The sequence below is a fragment of the Myripristis murdjan genome, chromosome 13 (assembly GCF_902150065.1).
Source record: "Myripristis murdjan chromosome 13, fMyrMur1.1, whole genome shotgun sequence".
NCBI lineage: Eukaryota > Metazoa > Chordata > Actinopteri > Holocentriformes > Holocentridae > Myripristis > Myripristis murdjan.
Window position 1 is genome coordinate 30,124,890 of NC_043992.1, and position 23,366 is coordinate 30,148,255.

General features: G+C 40.4%; 4 protein-coding genes across 5 annotated transcripts; all 4 read right to left on the minus strand.

Annotated features, from left to right (window-relative positions):
* Positions 1–1,879: 1,879 nt before the first annotated feature.
* Positions 1,880–6,396, minus strand: LOC115370102 (caspase-1-like). Its single transcript, XM_030066949.1, has 8 exons — positions 6,293–6,396; positions 4,302–4,586; positions 4,071–4,156; positions 3,524–3,715; positions 3,182–3,428; positions 2,847–2,999; positions 2,601–2,710; positions 1,880–2,409 (listed from the first exon to the last, which is right to left on the minus strand). The coding sequence occupies exons 1-8, from the start codon at positions 6,297–6,299 to the stop codon at positions 2,305–2,307; spliced, it is 1,185 nt and encodes a 394-aa protein (XP_029922809.1). The 5' UTR covers positions 6,300–6,396; the 3' UTR covers positions 1,880–2,304.
* Positions 6,397–8,349: 1,953 nt separating this feature from the next.
* On the minus strand, positions 8,350–9,971 carry LOC115370110 (caspase-1-like). Its single transcript, XM_030066959.1, has 3 exons — positions 9,894–9,971; positions 9,102–9,380; positions 8,350–8,948 (listed from the first exon to the last, which is right to left on the minus strand). Exons 1-3 carry the CDS (start codon positions 9,898–9,900, stop codon positions 8,914–8,916), a joined length of 321 nt encoding a protein of 106 aa, XP_029922819.1. The 5' UTR covers positions 9,901–9,971; the 3' UTR covers positions 8,350–8,913.
* A 3,228-nt stretch (positions 9,972–13,199) lies between these two features.
* Positions 13,200–17,703, minus strand: LOC115370105 (caspase-1-like). Of its 2 annotated transcripts, none has more exons than XM_030066953.1 (8): positions 17,612–17,703; positions 15,623–15,907; positions 15,392–15,477; positions 14,846–15,037; positions 14,504–14,738; positions 14,169–14,321; positions 13,923–14,032; positions 13,200–13,731 (listed from the first exon to the last, which is right to left on the minus strand). In XM_030066953.1, the coding sequence occupies exons 1-8, from the start codon at positions 17,616–17,618 to the stop codon at positions 13,627–13,629; spliced, it is 1,173 nt and encodes a 390-aa protein (XP_029922813.1). In that variant the 5' UTR covers positions 17,619–17,703; the 3' UTR covers positions 13,200–13,626. The 2 variants fall into 2 exon arrangements, with proteins under 2 accessions (XP_029922813.1, XP_029922812.1); XM_030066952.1 differs by having other exon boundaries at positions 14,504–14,750.
* Positions 17,704–19,054: 1,351 nt separating this feature from the next.
* On the minus strand, positions 19,055–21,642 carry LOC115370114 (caspase-1-A-like). The gene is made up of 3 exons (XM_030066963.1): positions 21,497–21,642; positions 19,800–20,078; positions 19,055–19,646 (listed from the first exon to the last, which is right to left on the minus strand). Exons 1-3 carry the CDS (start codon positions 21,501–21,503, stop codon positions 19,612–19,614), a joined length of 321 nt encoding a protein of 106 aa, XP_029922823.1. The 5' UTR covers positions 21,504–21,642; the 3' UTR covers positions 19,055–19,611.
* Between the last annotated feature and the right edge of the window lie 1,724 nt (positions 21,643–23,366).

Below are 23,366 nucleotides of genomic sequence, written 5' to 3' on the forward strand. Positions count from 1 at the left end.
CTCTCTAACCCTAACCCTCAAATCCAAATCCTCCTGGCAGAAAAAGAGAGGATATGCAGACGCTTTGTGGTAGAAAGCCCTGAAGACAAGCTCGTCCCAAGGCCGAACTTGACCATGGGGCAAGAAAAATGGAAACAGATATTACTAGCGGGTTTCTTCATGTTACATTGTCAAATGTAAAGATATCAGCTGTAAAGAGACACTTACCAAATGATATGTAACGCTATACTAACACATTCCAACTTCCAAATATGCCATTTATTCAGTTGTAATGTCAACTTTGTGTTGTATAAGTGACCAGCCGCTAATCTGCAGTGTTTTCAAAGCCACGGTTATCTGTAGACATCTGTTGGAACATGTGTTTATTACATAATCTTTTGTAGTATCTTTTTCTTTGAGTAGTCACTCTTACTGGTTGGTTTGATGATGCTGGTCTGTAAGTGACAAACTCTTATTTTGTTTTCTTTAAACTCAATGGTAAGCTTTAAAAAACATGTATCCTCTCCATCATGCTATTCTATTGTTTGGTTTGTTCAGCAATACACTTGATCAGTCACTGGAGAACATCAGCATGAACTCAAAGTAGCCCTGTAAAAGACTCTCATATCACTTTTCTGTATCTGGCGACACATGAAACATGCACCAACTACAACCATGTTACCATGTTGCCTACTCAACTTGTTGCCTTTGTGTTGTATTGTGATGACATGATTATGTTGATTTCTTTGAGTGTTTGTTTGTTTTGTTTTGTTTTGTTTTGTTTTTGTTTTGTTTTCCAAGTAAAGTTTGTCTGAAAGTCAACAGAGTTGGGTGCTTTTCTCTCCATAAATTCATGGCTCTGACACAGAATGGTTCCGTCCGTATAAATCTAAATCTTATAAACTAACCAAAGCCAAAGTCTATGTATTTTACCTTTATGGCTCGCAATGCACTATTGTCTTTAGCCAAAAAAAAAAAAAAAAAAAAAAGCGGACCTGGTGAATACTACCAAAAAGTGCAAAACTGTTTTATTGATATGAGGAATGACAATACATACATACAGACTATTCATCAGCTCAAAAACAATCAGCACCAACAATTGTAAGGAATGGCTTGTCTTAACCTGAAACTGCAGATAAAACAGCTCCAGCAGTTACACACTTCTGCTATCACAGCTACACAATATGATATACAATGCATGATTAATCATACACAGTTATATATGTTGTTGCTGTCTCTTATTCGGTTGGTTCATTCAAATGTGTCTGACAGCACAAGTCAGAGCGGCACTATACATTGGATAGATTTCAATCCTTTGCTCTAAGGATTGGATATAGTTCTCACAAGCAGGCGTAATACAAACCAAAATGATAGCCATATTTATGTTAACATTACTCATTTCCTTGTTGAATAACAGGTGGCAAGTAGCATTAAGACCATTTGAGGCAGATACTTGTCAAAGTACACAGAGAGATCAGTTAAAGTAAAAACAATAATATCAATGGAGAGTTTAAAATAATAATAATAATAAAATGGGAGGGAAAGCCGGGATAAAAAGACAGGTTGTAAGATGCTGCTTGAAACTTTAAACTGAGGCTGCCGTGCTACCAGTCAGAGAAGACTGTTCCGGACTTTGGGGGCTCTTAACCCCTTGTAGACTATTGTTGCGAATTCGCCTCAAACCACTTCCAGTCTTAATGTAGCCGAGGTGGTGTATGTATCCCACTGATGCCTGTTGATGCATATTTCACACTTACCAAGAACTGTATTGGCAACACTCTACCACCAATAATTTAGCATCTGCTTGAAGGCAAAAACACAAGCAATTTATTTTATTATTATTATTATTTTTTTTTTTTAGATAATTGTAAATAAATTCAGGCAGTAGGGGGTTTAATAGGATAGGATAGGAATTTATTTATTTGAAACAGGGACAATGCACAAATAAACATTAATCTTGTAGGACATGAGAAGATGTCTTGGGCCAGGCTATAGCAACAGTTGCTAATTTCCACCTGTAGTCCCTGGGCAGATATGACAATATAAAAATTAACAATAAAATGAAAAAGGCACAGTCTCCTCTGGATTTCAGATATGACTAAAGAAAGGTGAGAAGGCTTAGTAAATAACCTCACAGCTTTTACATTTTGGAATTGCTATGAACAGTCTAGAGCAGCTTGGCTGAGGCAAACGGAGCGTTATTCATTCAATATCATGGAAAGACAAAAAGGAGCACATTTTAGCAATGTTTGCTGGAGTTAGTGAGTTAGAGGGCCATAGAGCGGACTGTGGAAAGGAAATCCATATTACTTAGTGCATGGTGTCTCAAAGGCCTGGGAAGAGGTAGAAGTGCGTTGATAAACTGCATCTGTCTTTGACTGGCATCTGTCTTTTGGTTGGAGTGGGACCTTGCTTAAAGCGGTTCATGACCTGTGTGGATTAAGAGAGTGTATGAAGGTTAAGTTTGACTTAGAAATCAAAGAAAAACATCCGTCATGGCTGGTTCTGTTGTACTGCTGTCAACTGTTCAACAATGACTCAAGTGGTCGCATTTTTTCACAAAATCACATCGCCCTGGAAAATCTCGTAACAACAGAACAGCTTCCAGTCACAAAACTTACCTGGGTGAACAGTTTCTCAAGGTGATCCTTGTGGGAAAAGGTGTTGAATACCTCAACAAGGTACTGGATGAAAGGAGACCCAAAGTCTGGATCCCTCCAGGAAACATTTCCTGCAGGATACACGACAGAAATGAGAAAAAATATTCATTGTTCAAGGTAACAAGTCTTGGCTGTTATCTAGCAACTTCTATATATTTAAAACTTGACTGTTGAGATGTCATTTATCCTCTCTGCATATAAACTGACCAGGGGTGTAGGAAAGAAAAGTGATGAAGTCTTTCTCTATGTGTACTTTGATGTCATCTTCCTCCAAGGCATCTGTATCAGCAGGCCTGTGTGAGCCTGGTGTGGGTGCAGGAGCACCATCTCTTTTATTAGCAGCCGTAGATCCGTCATTTCCTGAAACAAAAGGGCATAACCTGAAGCATGACAGCCTTGCTCACTTGAAACCAACAAGCCCAACTTCAATTATACAAAACAACTGGTAGAATGTATTTGACACAAGAACACGACTATGAGTTTCATAGATCTTGACAGACATTTTCCTGGGTTGGTCTCTATGACAAAGATGAGAGAATCACCTCCTCTGCAGGCCTGGATGATGATGACCTTTGGTTTGTCCCGAAGTGCAGGACAGTTCTTTGCATTCAAGTACTCAAAGATATTGTCAATGGGGAACAAGTCGTCTTTTTCATTGGGATTCACTGCCTTCCCACGGCTGCCATAGACGGCCCCCATTATCCCATGAGACATGATGACCACAAAGACACTGTCTGTCTGGGACAGGTCAGGAAGCTGAGCGAAGTCCTTCACAGCCTTGTCAATGTCCTGTGACAACACAAAGTCAGTCAAACAGCAGGGCCTGTTTCACTCTATCAACTAATATTTTAGTTTGTTTTTTGGTTTCGTTTCTGAAACAGTACCTCTCCAGTGTATTTCATGGGTTCACCAGTTTCAGGTCTCACCACTCTGTATCCCAGAGCAGTGAGCAGAGTCGCCATTGCAGCGTCGTCTTTCTCAGATCCTTCCCTTATCCACTTCTTGTTGACAAAATTCCGAACATTGATTAGCAGGGCCACACGCGTCCTATTGGACTTGGGCATCACAGGGTAAGCCTAAAAGAACAAATTATTTAATGGCAGAAATTTAGCATGCATTAACATGGATGAAAACTAGCATTGCATTATAATAAATGTGTTTCAAACTCAAAAATTCGAATTGTCAGTATTTCCTTGACCCATGTGTGTGAACCAACATAAATATCCCGTCACAGGAAGCATTACATAACAGACATATCATTTAAGATGTTACATGGAGCTTGATCTAAGAGAACAGCCAATTTCATAGTGCTTCTTTTTGTACTAAAACTGAGTATTTTATCTTAATTACACTATCCATACCACAGGTAAAAGTAAGACAGAAAATCTTGCACTTGATTATAACCATATCAGATGTCTCCAGTTGACCTACAAGTTTATCAGTTCTTTGGATGTGTGTCTTGAAGTTTTCATCACAGAGGATGAGGACAGGGGATATCGGTGGATCCTGCTCTTCAGCTGGAAAAAACAAAGCAGAAAGTGACTGCTGTGATTTCAGGTCAGTGTATCTATATGGCCATTTGAGCAGGAATGACTGTGTTTAAGTTACCACGTTTTCCCAACACACAGTAAAGGCATTTGACACTGAAAGATCTCGACCCACCTGCCTCTTCAGCTTGTCCAACAGGTGGAAACAGGTCATTGCAGAGAAAAGGGTCGAAGTTCTTCAGGTTAGTGATCAGCTCTTGACTGGCCCTGGCCCCTTTCCTCCTCACCATGTCTATGAGGCATGATGCTCTGTCTGCTCTGGCCAGGTGCTCCTCAAATACACAGTCTCTCTCTCTTTCATTTAAGATTCTATCATCCAAAAGGTGATCCAAGAGATTCGCCATAACAGGGGTTGAGATCCTGTCCACAAGCATGCGGCGAGCCCTGAAAAGCTGCTGATCTGGAGAGAAAGATGAGACAGAAAAATGAGAAGACTCCAGTTAGATTACTCTTCCAGGACCCTCTCTAAATCACCTTGACAGACCAATGCAGACTTGGCAACTAAGCCAACACCACAAGAAAATAATACCCATTAAACTGAACAGAATATTATCTATTAAAAAAGGCACACTTCGTTTTTAACCCCAAATATTCATTTTGTATATGGTCGATCACATGACATTGTGCTCTTTGCTTTTTTTTCTGACAGACACTGACACTTACATGACCGCCTGTTACAAAGTTTGCCTTCGGGGCTTTCTGCCAGAAAGGCTCTCTAACCCTAACCCTCAAATCCAAATCCTCCTGGCAGAAAAAGAGAGGATATGCAGACGCTTTGTGGTAGAAAGCCCTGAAGACAAGCTCGTCCCACAGCTGAACTTGACCATGGGGCAAGAAAAGCGGAAACAGCACTGGCGGTTCTGGGGAGGGGCCAGCAGGGGCCAGTGCCCCCGTAACTCTGAGTCTGGACCCCGCTGTGGCCCCCCCCTCCGAACAAAGATTATACACTGTGATGCGGCTTTCACACAGCGCGCGGTTTGGGCCGCGCTCTGCTCTGGGTACGGCGCACATACATCTATGACGGCGCAGAGCAGCGTGCACACGCGTGTAGAGTAGGGCGCACGCATGCACAGCGTGCACGTATGTGGCGCTGATTGTGACGTGACTGAAACAGACGTTAGGAAGTAGTTTTCCGTTCTGGTGCAATTTTTCTTTGGCGGACAATGCAGCAGCTTCGGATGCACCATGTAAACAGGCAAATACATTTTTTAATTTATGGATTAGCTGAACTAATGCTTCTAAATAAATTATGTTACATGAATGAAGGCTGTATTTTTTTCTCATTTCATATGATTTCACCTGTTACCTGTTGTGTGTGTGACTTCACAAGGAATTTTATAATAAATGTATGACTATACTGCATTGTCTTTGCAATAGTGCATATCTCATGATGTCAATCATCTAGATTTCTAAAAATAAATGCAGACCAGTGCGCTCTTGAGCTCCGCAATCACATAGGCTACACAATGAATGGCTGAGCCAGCCGAGGTCTGCGCCGTACGCGCACTCTGTGAAAGCCGCTTCAGAGCGTTGCACCTGGAAACGGTCAGTTTTGTTGATCTACGGTGAAAACAGCGAGCTCGAAAAGTTACCGACCACCCGACGAGAGGCAGTCAGAAGCAAGAAGCGACTACGACGAACAGTATTTTATTGTTACAAGGTAACAATAAGCTTTTAGAGTGAAAATATGATGATGACTTATTGATGAAGATGATAAAAAGACAGTGGTGTAATGAAGATGTGATGATGATGTTGATGAGTTTGTACTAAGTGAGGAGTTTGTCTGTACTAAGGTTACACTGAAAAACAGGATGTTTCCATTGTTTCTGTCTCTAACACTTGTGTCTCAAATGTGATATTTTGAACCATTCAGTTTGGTTACAATGGGTAATCATTAGTTTTATGGGGGAAAAAAACAGATATAATTTTGAATCTTTGTCTTTTTTGCCCCAGGTTGAATGTGCCCCTCTGACAAAACCCCTGGACCCAACCAGGCCCCTCCAGTAAAATTGGTCTAGAACCGCAACTGGGAAACAGATATTACTAGCGGGTTTCTTCGCGTTACATTGTCAAATATAGAGATATCAACTGTAAAGAGGCACTTACCGGCCATTTTTTTACTGAACCTTGCAATGGATTGTCTCTTAAAAACTCTGAAGCGTGATGAGCGCTGCGAACAGTGTCCCCGGTGAGTGCAGTTGCGTTTATAGGAAGAGGAACTTGTGGTCGCGGCTCGCCCAGAAGTCCGGTTGGGTTCAGAGCCCCACCTACTTGTTCACTTTTCTCTTTTCAACCATAACCACGTCCACTCAACATTCATATGACTGTAAACTAATAGCAGACCATTTTGTTGTTGTTGCTGTTGTTGTTGTTTTCGTCAATATTTACTTGTCTAATTGTGTATTAGTCGTGTTTGGGGTGAACTCATTCAAAAAAAAACAAAAAAAAATCTGCCTCCCTTTCCATTCATAACTGAGTGGTCTCAAACTTTGGATCCACATGCTGACATTTGATAGCACTACATGTTACACCCTTTTTTTGTTGTTGTTGTTTGTTTGTTTATTTGTTTTGTTTTGTTTTTTATCAGCAATTCTCTGGTGAAGTGCTTTCTGGTGAAGAATTCATCCGCTCCCTAGAGTCGTCCAGTGTATGGAGAGACACATTAGGGTATTCATTTTCATTTTAGCCAGTATTATGGCTCATAGCCCTAAATACATAATATGTGATCATTTGAGAATAAGTACATCAGCATCATTTGTAAACATACGGATCTGTGCACCACCAGACATTCCTGGGATGGGTTGATAAATAAAGGGAAGTGATACCAGATGGCAGCATAGTGTCTCTTTTAAATGACTCCACCCTACTATTCTAGACTGTTACGGCCCATAGACGTAGACGTTATATGAACTCAAACATAATCGTCATAGCTATCAGGAAAAGGAAGGGAATGCAGCATGAAACCTTGTGTGAGCCTTTATGAATGTGATATGTTAATAGTCAGTTTGCTTATCACGTGGAAATGAAGTGGAAAAAAAGCTGGATGTGAACATGATGGCAATCCCTGATTAAAAAAAACGCTGTAACCTTTGCTGGGATGTACAGTATATAGCCAGTATCTCCAATGCCACAAACAGCTATTGTAGCTTGTTAACTTGTCAAAGTGTAATAAAATGCCCCTGTAACCAAGTGGGTCAGAGTGCTTTGAAACCTGTTGATGCAGTAAAGTGCTAGGTAGTGTTAGAGGAATATTAGCAAATGTAAGGTGACTTTTACCAGAATATAAGGAATCGTCCCTTGTGTTATTTTAGCAGCGAAGCGGGCACCTAGTTCCAACCACAGACTGCATGTTTTATACAGTCTATAGTTGGTGCCAGCGTTTGTAGAGTTTGGAGCATTAGTTCAGCTGTGCTATGTAATCATGGTAGTGTAATACTTAGGGAAATCAACAAATTTCAAGAGGGCATGCAAATTCTATTGAAGAAGTTTATTTGAAGTACATCACAAATTTAATTTGGAATATTATTTCAGGGGAAAATGACAATGAATTTCATTAAAATAGCTTGCCAAGTACTTCATGTTTGTTTTTTTGTTTTTTTTTGTTTGTTTTTTTTTAAACATTGTTAACATTACCTTGGTATCATGTTTATCTGGGAAATTCTGTCAAAGATATCACGTTCATTTTGACTTTAAATTTTGGCCTTCAATGCTAGTTCAACCTTATTTGACATTGGCAGATACACAAGTTACATACAGGAACTTAAAATGTACAATTCTGTAAGTGAATTAGTTTTTGATAAGGACACCAACAGCTGTAAACATTTTTGACAAAATATGTTAATTGTTTGAATGTACAGTACAAAACATCACAGTTCAGAGTGACCCTTCAACAAATAAATCTGTAAACTGTTTGATGGTACCTGAAGCCTGCATTTTGCCAAAAGGCGCAATAAGTGGAACATTACCAAATAACAAATAACAGCGATCTGAGCAACAGCAGGCAAATGGGAAGGCTGTCAGCTCTGGCTCAGACGTTCAGAAAACAAATCACATCAATAAACATAAGACACAAGGATAGCTTATTTTATCAATCTGAGTTAGCAGTTCAGTGAGCTTCAGTATGGTGTACAGCTATACCAGGATAATTCTGCGATCATAGTTACATCACATGACATTCAGAGCTTGTCTGAGCCATGGGATAGACTTTCATGCACTGGACCCCAATTAATAAGGCTAGGAATAGTGGTGAAATTGTGCAAATAATAATAATAATACAAATTATAAAAAGGTCATTTAATTTGAAAACTTCTCTGCAGCTTCATGGCTCATCTTTTCCACGGGGCCAGTGATTACCGATGGGCACTGTATCTAGCTTCCAGGCAGTGTTCACAAGAATCATCAAAATGCTGATAAAGTATTACACAATTATACATATTGTCAGTGTGTCTCTTATACAATTGTACATGTTGCCATTGTGTCTCTTATTTCATTAAGGTTGTCTCACAGGCCAAGTCAAATTTTTTTTTTTTTTATGTACAAACCAGCAGATATATTTCAATTTAATCTCTTCTTCCAGGGATTGGGTTAGGAGGTAAGGAGACCTCCCGATTAATTCAGATATCAGGAATCTGTTATGTATTTTGACTTTTAGAATCGTTTGATTAGGGGGGACCTCCATACTTCTTCAGGTTCTCTATTTCCATGTAATTTAATGAAGACGATTCTGCTCATTTGAGGTTCGGGAACTGGAGCTCTGCAGCAGCTGGAGAAAGTAAAGCAGAGGGTCAGTGCTGCTGACGGCAGGTCAGTGTACACATGGCCATTTGTGCAGCACTCTGTGAGTATTAGCACGTCAAAGTTATGCACTAACAAACAATAAAGGCCTGACCAGCTTTACTGGAGGATGTGAACTCACCAGCCTCTTGGTCAGCGGATGGAAACAGAACAGGGTGAAGTTTAGAGTCTCTGGTCTTCAGGTGATCGATCAGCTTTTGACTGGCTTCGTTTCCTTTCTTCCTCACCATGTCTATCAGACATTCTGCCTGGTCTGCTCTGGCACGCCTCTCCTCCAACACAGAGTCTCGCTCTCTTTCATTCAAGACTCCATCGGCTAAAAGGTCATTCAGGAGATCCTTTATAACTGGGGCTGTCACACCATCCACAAACTGACGCCTGACATTGAAAAGCCGCTGAGCTACAGAGAGAAAAAGATGAGGCATAAATACAAATGAGACGACTATAATGAGATCACTCTTCAGTGCTTGTAATGATCACATCTCAAAGGCCTTCCCTCCACTACAGCTCTTGAAAAGCATAACAGGTGAATAAGACATTAAAAAATACAGTGTCTTCATTTTATGATGTATTATGTTCACTGAACTGGACAATGTAGGCTATAGCATTTCAAAGTTGGTCATTTAATCTCAAGTGTTCACTTCTGTGAGGTGACTAAGTTGGCTTCACATAAAAAGAAAAGAAACTATCAATTTTTTGTGAATAATTGTGATTTGATTTGCCTTTGGATAACGGAAACGACTCAACACTGACAAAGTGAAACCAACACGCCTTAAAGTTGTGTGTATGTGTATGTGTGCGTGCGCGTGTGTGTTTTTGTTTTAAACGTTTAGTTATCAAAGTGTTTGCCTCGGAGTTTGTTGTAAAAAGAACTTATATTGCTGCATATGTAATTAAGTAATTTAGGTCTTACCTGCCATTCTTCACAAGTGTATCGCAGATTGTCGCACGATCACTACTTTCCTGTGTGTGTGTGTGTGTGTGTGTGTGTGTGTGTGTGTGTGTGTGTGTGTGTGTGTGTGTGTGTGTGTGTGTGTGTGTGTAAGTACACGGCATACATTACACTTAAATGGGCGGGAGTAAACCCGTTTTCCAGAAGTATGCAGTTACACCGAGCGAGTGCAAAATTAAGAGTTACTCTGTGGACTTGATAACTTGATTTGTTACACATTAGCGACACATGGTGTTACTGATACAGATAAGACAGGTCGCGAGTGAATATTGTGTTTACCTTATTGCAAGTAAATAAATAAATAAATAAAGCTGACACACATGTATGTCGACGTCACGGTCAGTCCGTATCTGTTAAACCCGGCCTGGGGGTGCCCTGCCATACACAGAACATGACCCAAGGTTTCATCATCGCCGTTCAGCTTGTCCTAAAAATTATTCATAAGATAACGTGTGCACCGCAAAGCTATTGTACACAAATGCTCATTGATCACAGTGTGATCTTGACCCCATGTATCCTCCAGAGGAAATGACTAAACTTCTTGAAAAACCCGCAGTCTAACGTGATGAGCTTTCTTTCATGAGTCACCACTGCTGCTGATTACTGGACAGCTCAGTCCACAAAGCTAAGCCCAATGAAACCCATCGCATCAGCACAACGTGGCTTTATTTTATTTTATTTTATTTTATTTTATTAGGTCATTTCATTTGCAGACTTCTATCTTCAGCTTCATGGTTCATCTTTTCCAAACGTGCCAGTGTTTACTGATGGACACCGTATCTAGCTTTGTTTTAGAAGGACGAAATACAAAAACCATAGCAATTTATAGGTTTATCTTGGCTATGCATATATAAACATTACAGGACTGCGATTATATTACCCTGACATAGAAGACTGGGCTGCAAAACACACACACGCACACACACACACACACACACACACACACCACACTCATCACAGACTACAAATCTCCACCACAGACCTGTGCCAGTGACATCTCTCTGCTGAACAAGTTAAACAACTTCTTTGCACAATTGTTCAGCATTCAACACCATCATCCCACAATGCTCACAAGGCCACAAGCAGCACGAGTCAGCAGCAACACCTCAAGCACCATCACACTCAGCACGGGCCCCCCAGGGATGCGTGCTGAGCCCCCTGCTCTTCACCTTGCTGACCCATGACTGCAAACCAGCAAGAAAATAATACCCATTAAACTGAACAGAATATTATCTATTAAAAAAGGCACACTTCGTTTTTAACCCCAAATATTCATTTTGTATATGGTCCATCACATGACATTGTGCTCTTTGCTTTTCTCTGACAGACACTGACACTTACATGACCGCCTGTTACAAAGTTTGCCTTCGGGGCTTTCTGCCAGAAAGGCTCTCTAACCCTAACCCTCAAATCCAAATCCTCCTGGCAGAAAAAGAGAGGATATGCAGACGCTTTGTGGTAGAAAGCCCTGAAGACAAGCTCGTCCCAAGGCCGAACTTGACCATGGGGCAAGAAAAATGGAAACAGATATTACTAGCGGGTTTCTTCATGTTACATTGTCAAATGTAAAGATATCAGCTGTAAAGAGACACTTACCAAATGATATGTAACGCTATACTAACACATTCCAACTTCCAAATATGCCATTTATTCAGTTGTAATGTCAACTTTGTGTTGTATAAGTGACCAGCCGCTAATCTGCAGTGTTTTCAAAGCCACGGTTATCTGTAGACATCTGTTGGAACATGTGTTTATTTACATAATCTTTTGTAGTATCTTTTTCTTTGAGTAGTCACTCTTACTGGTTGGTTTGATGATGCTGGTCTGTAAGTGACAAACTCTTATTTTGTTTTCTTTAAACTCAATGGTAAGCTTTAAAAAACATGTATCCTCTCCATCATGCTATTCTATTGTTTGGTTTGTTCAGCAATACACTTGATCAGTCACTGGAGAACATCAGCATGAACTCAAAGTAGCCCTGTAAAAGACTCTCATATCACTTTTCTGTATCTGGCGACACATGAAACATGCACCAACTACAACCATGTTACCATGTTGCCTACTCAACTTGTTGCCTTTGTGTTGTATTGTGATGACATGATTATGTTTGATTTCTTTGAGTGTTTGTTTGTTTTGTTTTGTTTTGTTTTGTTTTTGTTTTGTTTTCCAAGTAAAGTTTGTCTGAAAGTCAACAGAGTTGGGTGCTTTTCTCTCCATAAATTCATGGCTCTGACACAGAATGGTTCCGTCCGTATAAATCTAAATCTTATAAACTAACCAAAGCCAAAGTCTATGTATTTTACCTTTATGGCTCGCAATGCACTATTGTCTTTAGCCAAAAAAAAAAAAAAAAAAAAGCGGACCTGGTGAATACTACCAAAAAAGTGCAAAACTGTTTTATTGATATGAGGAATGACAATACATACATACAGACTATTCATCAGCTCAAAAACAATCAGCACCAACAATTGTAAGGAATGGCTTGTCTTAACCTGAAACTGCAGATAAAACAGCTCCAGCAGTTACACACTTCTGCTATCACAGCTACACAATATGATATACAATGCATGATTAATCATACACAGTTATATATGTTGTTGCTGTCTCTTATTCGGTTGGTTCATTCAAATGTGTCTGACAGCACAAGTCAGAGCGGCACTATACATTGGATAGATTTCAATCCTTTGCTCTAAGGATTGGATATAGTTCTCACAAGCAGGCGTAATACAAACCAAAATGATAGCCATATTTATGTTAACATTACTCATTTCCTTGTTGAATAACAGGTGGCAAGTAGCATTAAGACCATTTGAGGCAGATACTTGTCAAAGTACACAGAGAGATCAGTTAAAGTAAAAACAATAATATCAATGGAGAGTTTAAAATAATAATAATAATAAAATGGGAGGGAAAGCCGGGATAAAAAGACAGGTTGTAAGATGCTGCTTGAAACTTTAAACTGAGGCTGCCGTGCTACCAGTCAGAGAAGACTGTTCCGGACTTTGGGGGCTCTTAACCCCTTGTAGACTATTGTTGCGAATTCGCCTCAAACCACTTCCAGTCTTAATGTAGCCGAGGTGGTGTATGTATCCCACTGATGCCTGTTGATGCATATTTCACACTTACCAAGAACTGTATTGGCAACACTCTACCACCAATAATTTAGCATCTGCTTGAAGGCAAAAACACAAGCAATTTATTTTATTATTATTATTATTATTATTTTTTAGATAATTGTAAATAAATTCAGGCAGTAGGGGGTTTAATAGGATAGGATAGGAATTTATTTATTTGAAACAGGGACAATGCACAAATAAACATTAATCTTGTAGGACATGAGAAGATGTCTTGGGCCAGGCTATAGCAACAGTTGCTAATTTCCACCTGTAGTCCCTGGGCAGATATGACAATATAAAAATTAACAATAAAATGAAAAAGGCACAGTCTCCTCTGGATTTCAGATATGACTAAAGAAAGGTGAGAAGGCTTAGTAAATAACCTCACAGCTTTTACATTTTGGAATTGCTATGAACAGTCTAGAGCAGCTTGGCTGAGGCAAACGGAGCGTTATTCATTCAATATCATGGAAAGACAAAAAGGAGCACATTTTAGCAATGTTTGCTGGAGTTAGTGAGTTAGAGGGCCATAGAGCGGACTGTGGAAAGGAAATCCATATTACTTAGTGCATGGTGTCTCAAAGGCCTGGGAAGAGGTAGAAGTGCGTTGATAAACTGCATCTGTCTTTGACTGGCATCTGTCTTTTGGTTGGAGTGGGACCTTGCTTAAAGCGGTTCATGACCTGTGTGGATTAAGAGAGTGTATGAAGGTTAAGTTTGACTTAGAAATCAAAGAAAAACATCCGTCATGGCTGGTTCTGTTGTACTGCTGTCAACTGTTCAACAATGACTCAAGTGGTCGCATTTTTTCACAAAATCACATCGCCCTGGAAAATCTCGTAACAACAGAACAGCTTCCAGTCACAAAACTTACCTTGGTGAACAGTTTCTCAAGGTGATCCTTGTGGGAAAAGGTGTTGAATACCTCAACAAGGTACTGGATGAAAGGAGACCCAAAGTCTGGATCCCTCCAGGAAACATTTCCTGCAGGATACACGACAGAAATGAGAAAAAATATTCATTGTTCAAGGTAACAAGTCTTGGCTGTTATCTAGCAACTTCTATATATTTAAAACTTGACTGTTGAGATGTCATTTATCCTCTCTGCATATAAACTGACCAGGGGTGTAGGAAAGAAAAGTGATGAAGTCTTTCTCTATGTGTACTTTGATGTCATCTTCCTCCAAGGCATCTGTATCAGCAGGCCTGTGTGAGCCTGGTGTGGGTGCAGGAGCACCATCTCTTTTATTAGCAGCCGTAGATCCGTCATTTCCTGAAACAAAAGGGCATAACCTGAAGCATGACAGCCTTGCTCATTTGAAACCAACAAGCCCAACTTCAATTATACAAAACAACTGGTAGAATGTATTTGACACAAGAACACGACTATGAGTTTCATAGATCTTGACAGACATTTTCCTGGGTTGGTCTCTATGACAAAGATGAGAGAATCACCTCCTCTGCAGGCCTGGATGATGATGACCTTTGGTTTGTCCCGAAGTGCAGGACAGTTCTTTGCATTCAAGTACTCAAAGATATTGTCAATGGGGAACAAGTCGTCTTTTTCATTGGGATTCACTGCCTTCCCACGGCTGCCATAGACGGCCCCCATTATCCCATGAGACATGATGACCACGATGACACTGTCTGTCTGGGACAGGTCAGGAAGCTGAGCGAAGTCCTTCACAGCCTTGTCAATGTCCTGTGACAACATAAAGTCAGTCAAAGAGCAGGGCCTGTTTCACTCTATCAACTAATATTTTAGTTTGTTTTTTGGTTTCGTTTCTGAAACAGTACCTCTCCAGTGTATTTCATGGGTTCACCAGTTTCAGGTCTCACCACTCTGTATCCCAGAGCAGTGAGCAGAGTCGCCATTGCAGCATCGTCTTTCTCAGATCCTTCCCTTATCCACTTCTTGTTGACAAAATTCCGAACATTGATTAGCAGGGCCACACGCGTCCTATTGGACTTGGGCATCACAGGGTAAGCCTAAAAGAACAAATTATTTAATGGCAGAAATTTAGCATGCATTAACATGGATGAAAACTAGCATTGCATTATAATAAATGTGTTTCAAACTCAAAAATTCGAATTGTCAGTATTTCCTTGACCCATGTGTGTGAACCAACATAAATATCCCGTCACAGGAAGCATTACATAACAGACATATCATTTAAGATGTTACATGGAGCTTGATCTAAGAGAACAGCCAATTTCATAGTGCTTCTTTTGTACTAAAACTGAGTATTTTATCTTAATTACACTATCCATACCACAGGTAAAAGTAAGACAGAAAATCTTGCACTTGATTATAACCATATCAGATGTCTCCAGTTGACCTACAAGTTTATCAGTTCTTTGGATGTGTGTCTTGAAGTTTTCATCACAGAGGATGAGGACAGGGGATATCGGTGGATCCTGCTCTTCAGCTGGAAAAAACAAAGCAGAAAGTGACTGCTGTGATTTCAGGTCAGTGTATCTATATGGCCATTTGAGCAGGAATGACTGTGTTTAAGTTACCACGTTTTCCCAACACACAGTAAAGGCATTTGACACTGAAAGATCTCGACCCACCTGCCTCTTCAGCTTGTCCAACAGGTGGAAACAGGTCATTGCAGAGAAAAGGGTCGAAGTTCTTCAGGTTAGTGATCAGCTCTTGACTGGCCCTGGCCCCTTTCCTCCTCACCATGTCTATGAGGCATGATGCTCTGTCTGCTCTGGCCAGGTGCTCCTCAAATACACAGTCTCTCTCTCTTTCATTTAAGATTCTATCTTCCAAAAGGTGATCCAAGAGATTCGCCATAACAGGGGTTGAGATCCTGTCCACAAGCATGCGGCGAGCCCTGAAAAGCTGCTGATCTGGAGAGAAAGATGAGACAGAAAAATGAGAAGACTCCAGTTAGATTACTCTTCCAGGACCCTCTCTAAATCACCTTGACAGACCAATGCAGACTTGGCAACTAAGCCAACACCACAAGAAAATAATACCCATTAAACTGAACAGAATATTATCTATTAAAAAAGGCACACTTCGTTTTTAACCCCAAATATTCATTTTGTATATGGTCGATCACATGACATTGTGCTCTTTGCTTTTCTCTGACAGACACTGACACTTACATGACCGCCTGTTACAAAGTTTGCCTTCGGGGCTTTCTGCCAGAAAGGCTCTCTAACCCTAACCCTCAAATCCAAATCCTCCTGGCAGAAAAAGAGAGGATATGCAGACGCTTTGTGGTAGAAAGCCCTGAAGACAAGCTGGTCCCACAGCTGAACTTGACCATGGGGCAAGAAAAGCGGAAACAGCACTGGCGGTTCTGGGGAGGGGCCAGCAGGGGCCAGTGCCCCCGTAACTCTGAGTCTGGACCCCGCTGTGGCCCCCCCCTCCGAACAAAGATTATACACTGTGATGCGGCTTTCACACAGCGCGCGGTTTGGGCCGCGCTCTGCTCTGGGTACGGCGCACATACATCTATTACGGCGCAGAGCAGCGTGCACACGCGTGTAGAGTAGGGCGCACGCATGCACAGCGTGCACGTATGTGGCGCTGATTGTGACGTGACTGAAACAGACGTTAGGAAGTAGTTTTCCGTTCTGGTGCAATTTTTCTTTGGCGGACAATGCAGCAGCTTCGGATGCACCATGTAAACAGGCAAATACATTTTTTAATTTATGGATTAGCTGAACTAATGCTTCTAAATAAATTATGTTACATGAATGAAGGCTGTATTTTTTTCTCATTTCATATGATTTCACCTGTTACCTGTTGTGTGTGTGACTTCACAAGGAATTTTATAATAAATGTATGACTATACTGCATTGTCTTTGCAATAGTGCATATCTCATGATGTCAATCATCTAGATTTCTAAAAATAAATGCAGACCAGTGCGCTCTTGAGCTCCGCAATCACATAGGCTACACAATGAATGGCTGAGCCAGCCGAGGTCTGCGCCGTACGCGCACTCTGTGAAAGCCGCTTCAGAGCGTTGCACCTGGAAACGGTCAGTTTTGTTGATCTACGGTGAAAACAGCGAGCTCGAAAAGTTACCAACCACCCGACGAGAGGCAGTCAGAAGCAAGAAGCGACTACGACGAACAGTATTTTATTGTTACAAGGTAACAATAAGCTTTTAGAGTGAAAATATGATGATGACTTATTGATGAAGATGATAAAAAGACAGTGGTGTAATGAAGATGTGATGATGATGTTGATGAGTTTGTACTAAGTGAGGAGTTTGTCTGTACTAAGGTTACACTGAAAAACAGGATGTTTCCATTGTTTCTGTCTCTAACACTTGTGTCTCAAATGTGATATTTTGAACCATTCAGTTTGGTTACAATGGGTAATCATTAGTTTTATGGGGGAAAAAAACAGATATAATTTTGAATCTTTGTCTTTTTTGCCCCAGGTTGAATGTGCCCCTCTGACAAAACCCCTGGACCCAGCCAGGCCCCTCCAGTAAAACTGGTCTAGAACCGCAACTGGGAAACAGATATTACTAGCGGGTTTCTTCGCGTTACATTGTCAAATATAGAGATATCAACTGTAAAGAGGCACTTACCGGCCATTTTTTTACTGAACCTTGCAATGGATTGTCTCTTAAAAACTCTGAAGCGTGATGAGCGCTGCGAACAGTGTCTCCGGTGAGTGCAGTTGCGTTTATAGGAAGAGGAACTTGTGGTCGCGGCTCGCCCAGAAGTCCGGTTGGGTTCAGAGCCCCACCTACTTGTTCACTTTTCTCTTTTCAACCATAACCACGTCCACTCAACATTCATATGACTGTAAACTAATAGCAGACCATTTTGTTGTTGTTGCTGTTGTTGTTGTTGTTTTCGTCAATATTTACTTGTCTAATTGTGTATTAGTCGTGTTTGGGGTGAACTCATTCAAAAAAAAACAAAAAAAAATCTGCCTCCCTTTCCATTCATAACTGAGTGGTCTCAAACTTTGGATCCACATGCTGACATTTGATAGCATTACATGTTACACCCTTTTTTTGTTGTTGTTGTTTGTTTGTTTATTTGTTTTGTTTTGTTTTTTATCAGCAATTCTCTGGTGAAGTGCTTTCTGGTGAAGAATTCATCCGCTCCCTAGAGTCGTCCAGTGTATGGAGAGACACATTAGGGTATTCATTTTCATTTTAGCCAGTATTATGGCTCATAGCCCTAAATACATAATATGTGATCATTTGAGAATAAGTACATCAGCATCATTTGTAAACATACGGATCTGTGCACCACCAGACATTCCTGGGATGGGTTGATAAATAAAGGGAAGTGATACCAGATGGCAGCATAGTGTCTCTTTTAAATGACTCCACCCTACTATTCTAGACTGTTACGGCCCATAGACGTAGACGTTATATGAACTCAAACATAATCGTCATAGCTATCAGGAAAAGGAAGGGAATGCAGCATGAAACCTTGTGTGAGCCTTTATGAATGTGATATGTTAATAGTCAGTTTGCTTATCACGTGGAAATGAATGAACAGCTGCTGGGTGAGAATATGATGGCAATCCCTGATAAAAACCGTTGTAACCTTTGCGGGGATGTACAGTATATAGCCAGTATCTCCAATGCCACAAACAGCTATTGTAGCTTGTTAACTTGTCAAAGTGTAATAAAATGCCCCTGTAACTAAGTGGTTCAGAGTGCTTTGAAACCTGTTGATGCAGTAAAGTGCTAGGTAGTGTTAGAGTAACATTAGCAAATGTAAGGTGACTTTTACCAGAATATAAGGAATCGTCCCTTGTGTTATTTTAGCAGCGAAGCGGGCACCTAGTTCCAACCACAGACTGCATGTTTTATACAGTCTATAGTTGGTGCCAGCGTTTGTAGAGTTTGGAGCATTAGTTCAGCTGTGCTATGTAATCATGGTAGTGTAATACTTAGGGAAATCAACAAATTTCAAGAGGGCATGCAAATTCTATTGAAGAAGTTTATTTGAAGTACATCACAAATTTAATTTGGAATATTATTTCAGGAGAAAATGACAATGAATTTCATTAAAATAGCTTGCCAAGTACTTCATGTTTAAAAAAAAGACTTTTATGCACTGGACCCCAATTAATAAGGCTAGGAATAGTGGTGAAATTGTGCAAATAATAATAATAATACAAATTATAAAAAGGTCATTTAATTTGAAAACTTCTCTGCAGCTTCATGGCTCATCTTTTCCACGGGGCCAGTGATTACTGATGGGCACTGTATCTAGCTTCCAGGCAGCGTTCACAAGAATCATCAAAATGCTGATAAAGTATTACACAATTATACATATTGTCAATGTGTCTCTTATACAATTGTACATGTTGCCATTGAGTCTCTATTTCATTAAGGTTGTCTCACAGCCAAAATAATTTTTTTTATGTACAAACCAGCAAATATATTTCAATTTAATCTCTTCTTCCAGGGATTGGATACAGTGGTAAGTAGACCTCCTGCTTAATTCAGATATCAGGAATCTGTTATGTATTTTGACTTTTAGAATCGTTTGATTAGGGGGGACCTCCATACTTCTTCAGGTTCTCTATCTCCATGTAATTTAATGAAGACGATTCTGCTCATTTGAGGTTCGGGAACTGGAGCTCTGCAGCAGCTGGAGAAAGTAAAGCAGAGGGTCAGTGCTGCTGACGGCAGGTCAGTGTACACATGGCCATTTGTGCAGCACTCTGTGAGTATTAGCACGTCAAAGTTATGCACTAACAAACAATAAAGGCCTGACCAGCTTTACTGGAGGATGTGAACTCACCAGCCTCTTGGTCAGCGGATGGAAACAGAACAGAGTGAAGTTTAGGGTCTTTGGTCTTCAGGTGATCAATCAGCTTTTGACTGGCTTCGTCTCCTTTCTTCCTCACCATGTCAATCAGACATTCTGCCTGGTCTGCTCTGGCACGCCTCTCCTCCAACACAGAGTCTCGCTCTCTTTCAGTCAAGACTTCATCGGCTAAAAGGTCATTCAGGAGATCCTTTATAACTGGGGCTGTCACACCATCCACAAACTGATGCCTGACACTGAAAAGCTGCTGAGCTAGAGAGAGAAAAAGATGAGGCATAAATACAAATGAGACGACTGTAATGAGATTACTCTTCAGTGCTTGTGATGATCACATCTCAAAGGCCTTCCCTCCACTACAGCTCTTGAAAAGCATAACAGATGAATAAGACATTAAAAAATACAGTGTCTTCATTTTATGATGTATTATGTTCATTGAACTGGACGATTTAGGCTATAGCATTTCAAAGTTGGTCATTTAATCTCAAGTGTTCACTTCTGTGAGGTGACTAAGTTGGCTTCACATAAAAAGAAAAGAAACTATCAATTTTTTGTGAATAATTGTGATTTGATTTGCCTTTGGATAACAGAAACGACTCAACACTGACAAAGTGAAACCAACACGCCTTAAAGTTGTGTGTATGTGTATGTGTGCGTGCGCGTGTGTGTGTTTGTTTTAAACGTTTAGTTATCAAAGTGTTTGCCTCGGAGTTTGTTGTAAAAAGAACTTATATTGCTGCATATGTAATTAAGTAATTTAGGTCTTACCTGCCATTCTTCACAAGTGTATCGCAGATTGTCGCACGATCACTACTTTCCTGTGTGTGTGTGTGTGTGTGTGTGTGTGTGTGTGTGTGTGTGTGTGTGTAAGTACACGGCATACATTACACTTAAATGGGCGGGAGTAAACCCGTTTTCCAGAAGTATGCAGTTACACCGAGCGAGTGCAAAATTAAGAGTTACTATGTGGAGAAAACTTGATATGAAACTTGATAACTTGATTTGTTACACATTAGCGACACGTGGTGTTACTGATACAGATAAGACAGGTCGCGAGTGTATATTGTGTTTACCTTATTGCAAGTAAATAAATAAATAAATAAAGCTGACACACATGTATGTCGACGTCACGGTCAGTCCGTATCTGTTAAACCCGGCCTGGGGGTGCCCTGCCATACACAGAACATGACCCAAGGTTTCATCGTCGCCGTTCAGCTTGTCCTAAAAATTATTCATAAGATAACGTGTGCACCGCAAAGCTATTGTACACAAATGCTCATTGATCACAGTGTGACCTTGACCCCATGTATCCTCCAGAGGAAATGACTAAACTTCTTGAAAAACCCGCAGTCTAACGTGATAAGCTTTCTTTCATGAGTCACCACTGCTGCTGATTACTGGACAGCTCAGTCCACAAAGCTAAGCCCAATGAAACCCATCGCATCAGCACAACGTGGCTTTATTTTATTTTATTTTCATCCAAACAAATCCAAATCCTCCTGGCAGAAATAGAGAGGATATGCAGACGCTTTGTGGTAGAAAGCCCTGAACACAAGCTCGTCCCAAGGCCGAACTTGACCATGGGGCAAGAAAAATGGAAACAGATATTACTAGCGGGTTTCTTCACGTTACATTGTCAAATGTAAAGATATCAGCTGTAAAGAGACACTTACCGGCCATTTTTTACTGAATCTTGCAACGGAATATCTCTTAAAAACTCTGAAGCGTGGGTGTGCTGCGCAAAGTCTCTCAGGAAGGAAGATGAAGCTGTGCGCGGCAGCCTGTACCAGTCGTCTTCACTGCCTCTTTTCACCCATAACCACTAAACATTCATATCCTCCTGAGACCCGAGGGAAAAAAGTGTCTTCCAATTTAACCTTTTTGTGATTTCTTGTCTATTTAGAGTTAAAACAACAACTCACAATTTAGAATTTCACAAAAATATTTTTATTTTAGATTTTACAGTACGTCCATTGTAGTGGATTTTACTGTAAAAAACAGATCATTTTAAATTTAAATTAAAAAAAAAAAAATCATGTGCGTTTTTCTGCAGCTGCCATTTTGGCTCTATAGAAAGTGGGTGTTTCCCTCATCCTACCCTATCACATGAGATATCATTGGAAAGGCCTGGATGCCCTCTGTACAGTACACCAGGACTTGATAGGGTAGCTCAAATGAGTAAAAGGATATAGACAATCTATTGATGTCCACTACAGAGCACATAATTGAATAGGCTGGGTCTCAGGAGGATATGACTGTAAACTAATAGCAGACCATTTTATTATTATTATTATTATTATTATTATTGTTGTTGTTGTTGTTATTATTTTCGTCAATATTTACTTGTCTAATTGTGTATCAGTCGTGCTTGGGGTGAAGTCATTAAAAAAAATCTGCAGAGTAGTCTCAAACTGTGGATCCACATGTTGACATTTGATAGCACTACATGTTACACCCTGTTTGTTTTTTGTTTTTTGTTGTTGTTGTTGTTGTTGTTGTTGTTGTTTTGTTTTGTTTTTATCAGCACTTCTCTGGTGAAGTGCCTTCTGGTGAAGAATTCATCCACTCCCGAGAGTAGCCCAGTGTATGGTGAGACACATTCGAGTATTCATTTTAATTTTAGCCAGTAGTATGGCTAATAGCCCTAAATACATAATGTGTGATCATTTGAGAATAAGTACATCAGCATCATTTGTAAACATACGGATCTGTGCACCACCAGACATTCCTGGGATGGGTTGATAAATAAAGGGAAGTGATATCAGATGGCAGCATAGTGTCTCTTTTAAATGACTCCATCCTGCTCTTCTAGAAGTTATATGAACTCAGACATAATCGTTATAGCTATCAGGAAAAGGAAGGGAATGCAGCATGAAACCTTGTGTGATATGTTAATAGTCAGTTTGGTTATCACGTGGAAATGAAGTGGAAAAAAAACAACAGCTGCTGGGTTTTGAACATGCTGGCAATCCTTGATAAAAACCGTTGTAACCTTTGCTGGGATGCACAGTATATAGCCAGTATCTCCAATGCCACAAACAGCTATTGTAGCTTGTTAACTTGTCAAAGTGTAATAAAATGCCCCTGTAACTAAGTGGTTCAGAGTGCTTTGAAACCTGTTGATGCAGTAAAGTGCTAGGTAGTGTTAGAGGAATATTAGCAAATGTAAGGTGACTTTTACCAGAACATAAGGAACTATCCCTTGTGTTGTTTAATCAGCAAAGCGGGCACCTAGTTCAAACCACAGACTGCATGTTTTATACAGTCAATGATTATCGATGGGCACTGTACCTACTTTAGTGTAGACGATTCTGCTCATCTAGAGAAAGCTTTGCTTTCTCCAGATAGATGATAAACCGCATAGAGTACAATGTGGAGCACTCAGTAGACTCTGTGGAGAGGGCAGTATCAGACACTAAGAAGGCGGTTAAATACCAGAGTAAAGCCCGGAGGGTTAGTCACACATCCAGACTGTGCAAACCAATGCATGTGCACAAACTTGAAAGTGACAGACAAATTGAGCGGCATGGCATGCGTATATGG

What these genes read in the sequence shown, in the direction of transcription:
- LOC115370102 (XM_030066949.1), bottom strand. An exon ending in TCCAAAGAACTGATAAACTT is followed by an intron (nt 3,716 to 4,070) that starts GTAGGTCAACTG and finishes TTGTTCTTTTAG; the next exon opens with GCTTACCCTGTGATGCCCAA. An exon ending in CATCCAGGCCTGCAGAGGAG is followed by an intron (nt 3,000 to 3,181) that starts GTGATTCTCTCA and finishes CTTTTGTTTCAG; the next exon opens with GAAATGACGGATCTACGGCT.
- LOC115370110 (XM_030066959.1), bottom strand. An exon ending in ATCCGCTGACCAAGAGGCTG is followed by an intron (nt 8,949 to 9,101) that starts GTGAGTTCACAT and finishes TACTTTCTCCAG; the next exon opens with CTGCTGCAGAGCTCCAGTTC.
- LOC115370105 (XM_030066952.1), bottom strand. An exon ending in CCATGAAATACACTGGAGAG is followed by an intron (nt 14,751 to 14,845) that starts GTACTGTTTCAG and finishes ATGTTGTCACAG; the next exon opens with GACATTGACAAGGCTGTGAA. An exon ending in CATCCAGGCCTGCAGAGGAG is followed by an intron (nt 14,322 to 14,503) that starts GTGATTCTCTCA and finishes CTTTTGTTTCAG; the next exon opens with GAAATGACGGATCTACGGCT.
- LOC115370114 (XM_030066963.1), bottom strand. An exon ending in ATCCGCTGACCAAGAGGCTG is followed by an intron (nt 19,647 to 19,799) that starts GTGAGTTCACAT and finishes TACTTTCTCCAG; the next exon opens with CTGCTGCAGAGCTCCAGTTC.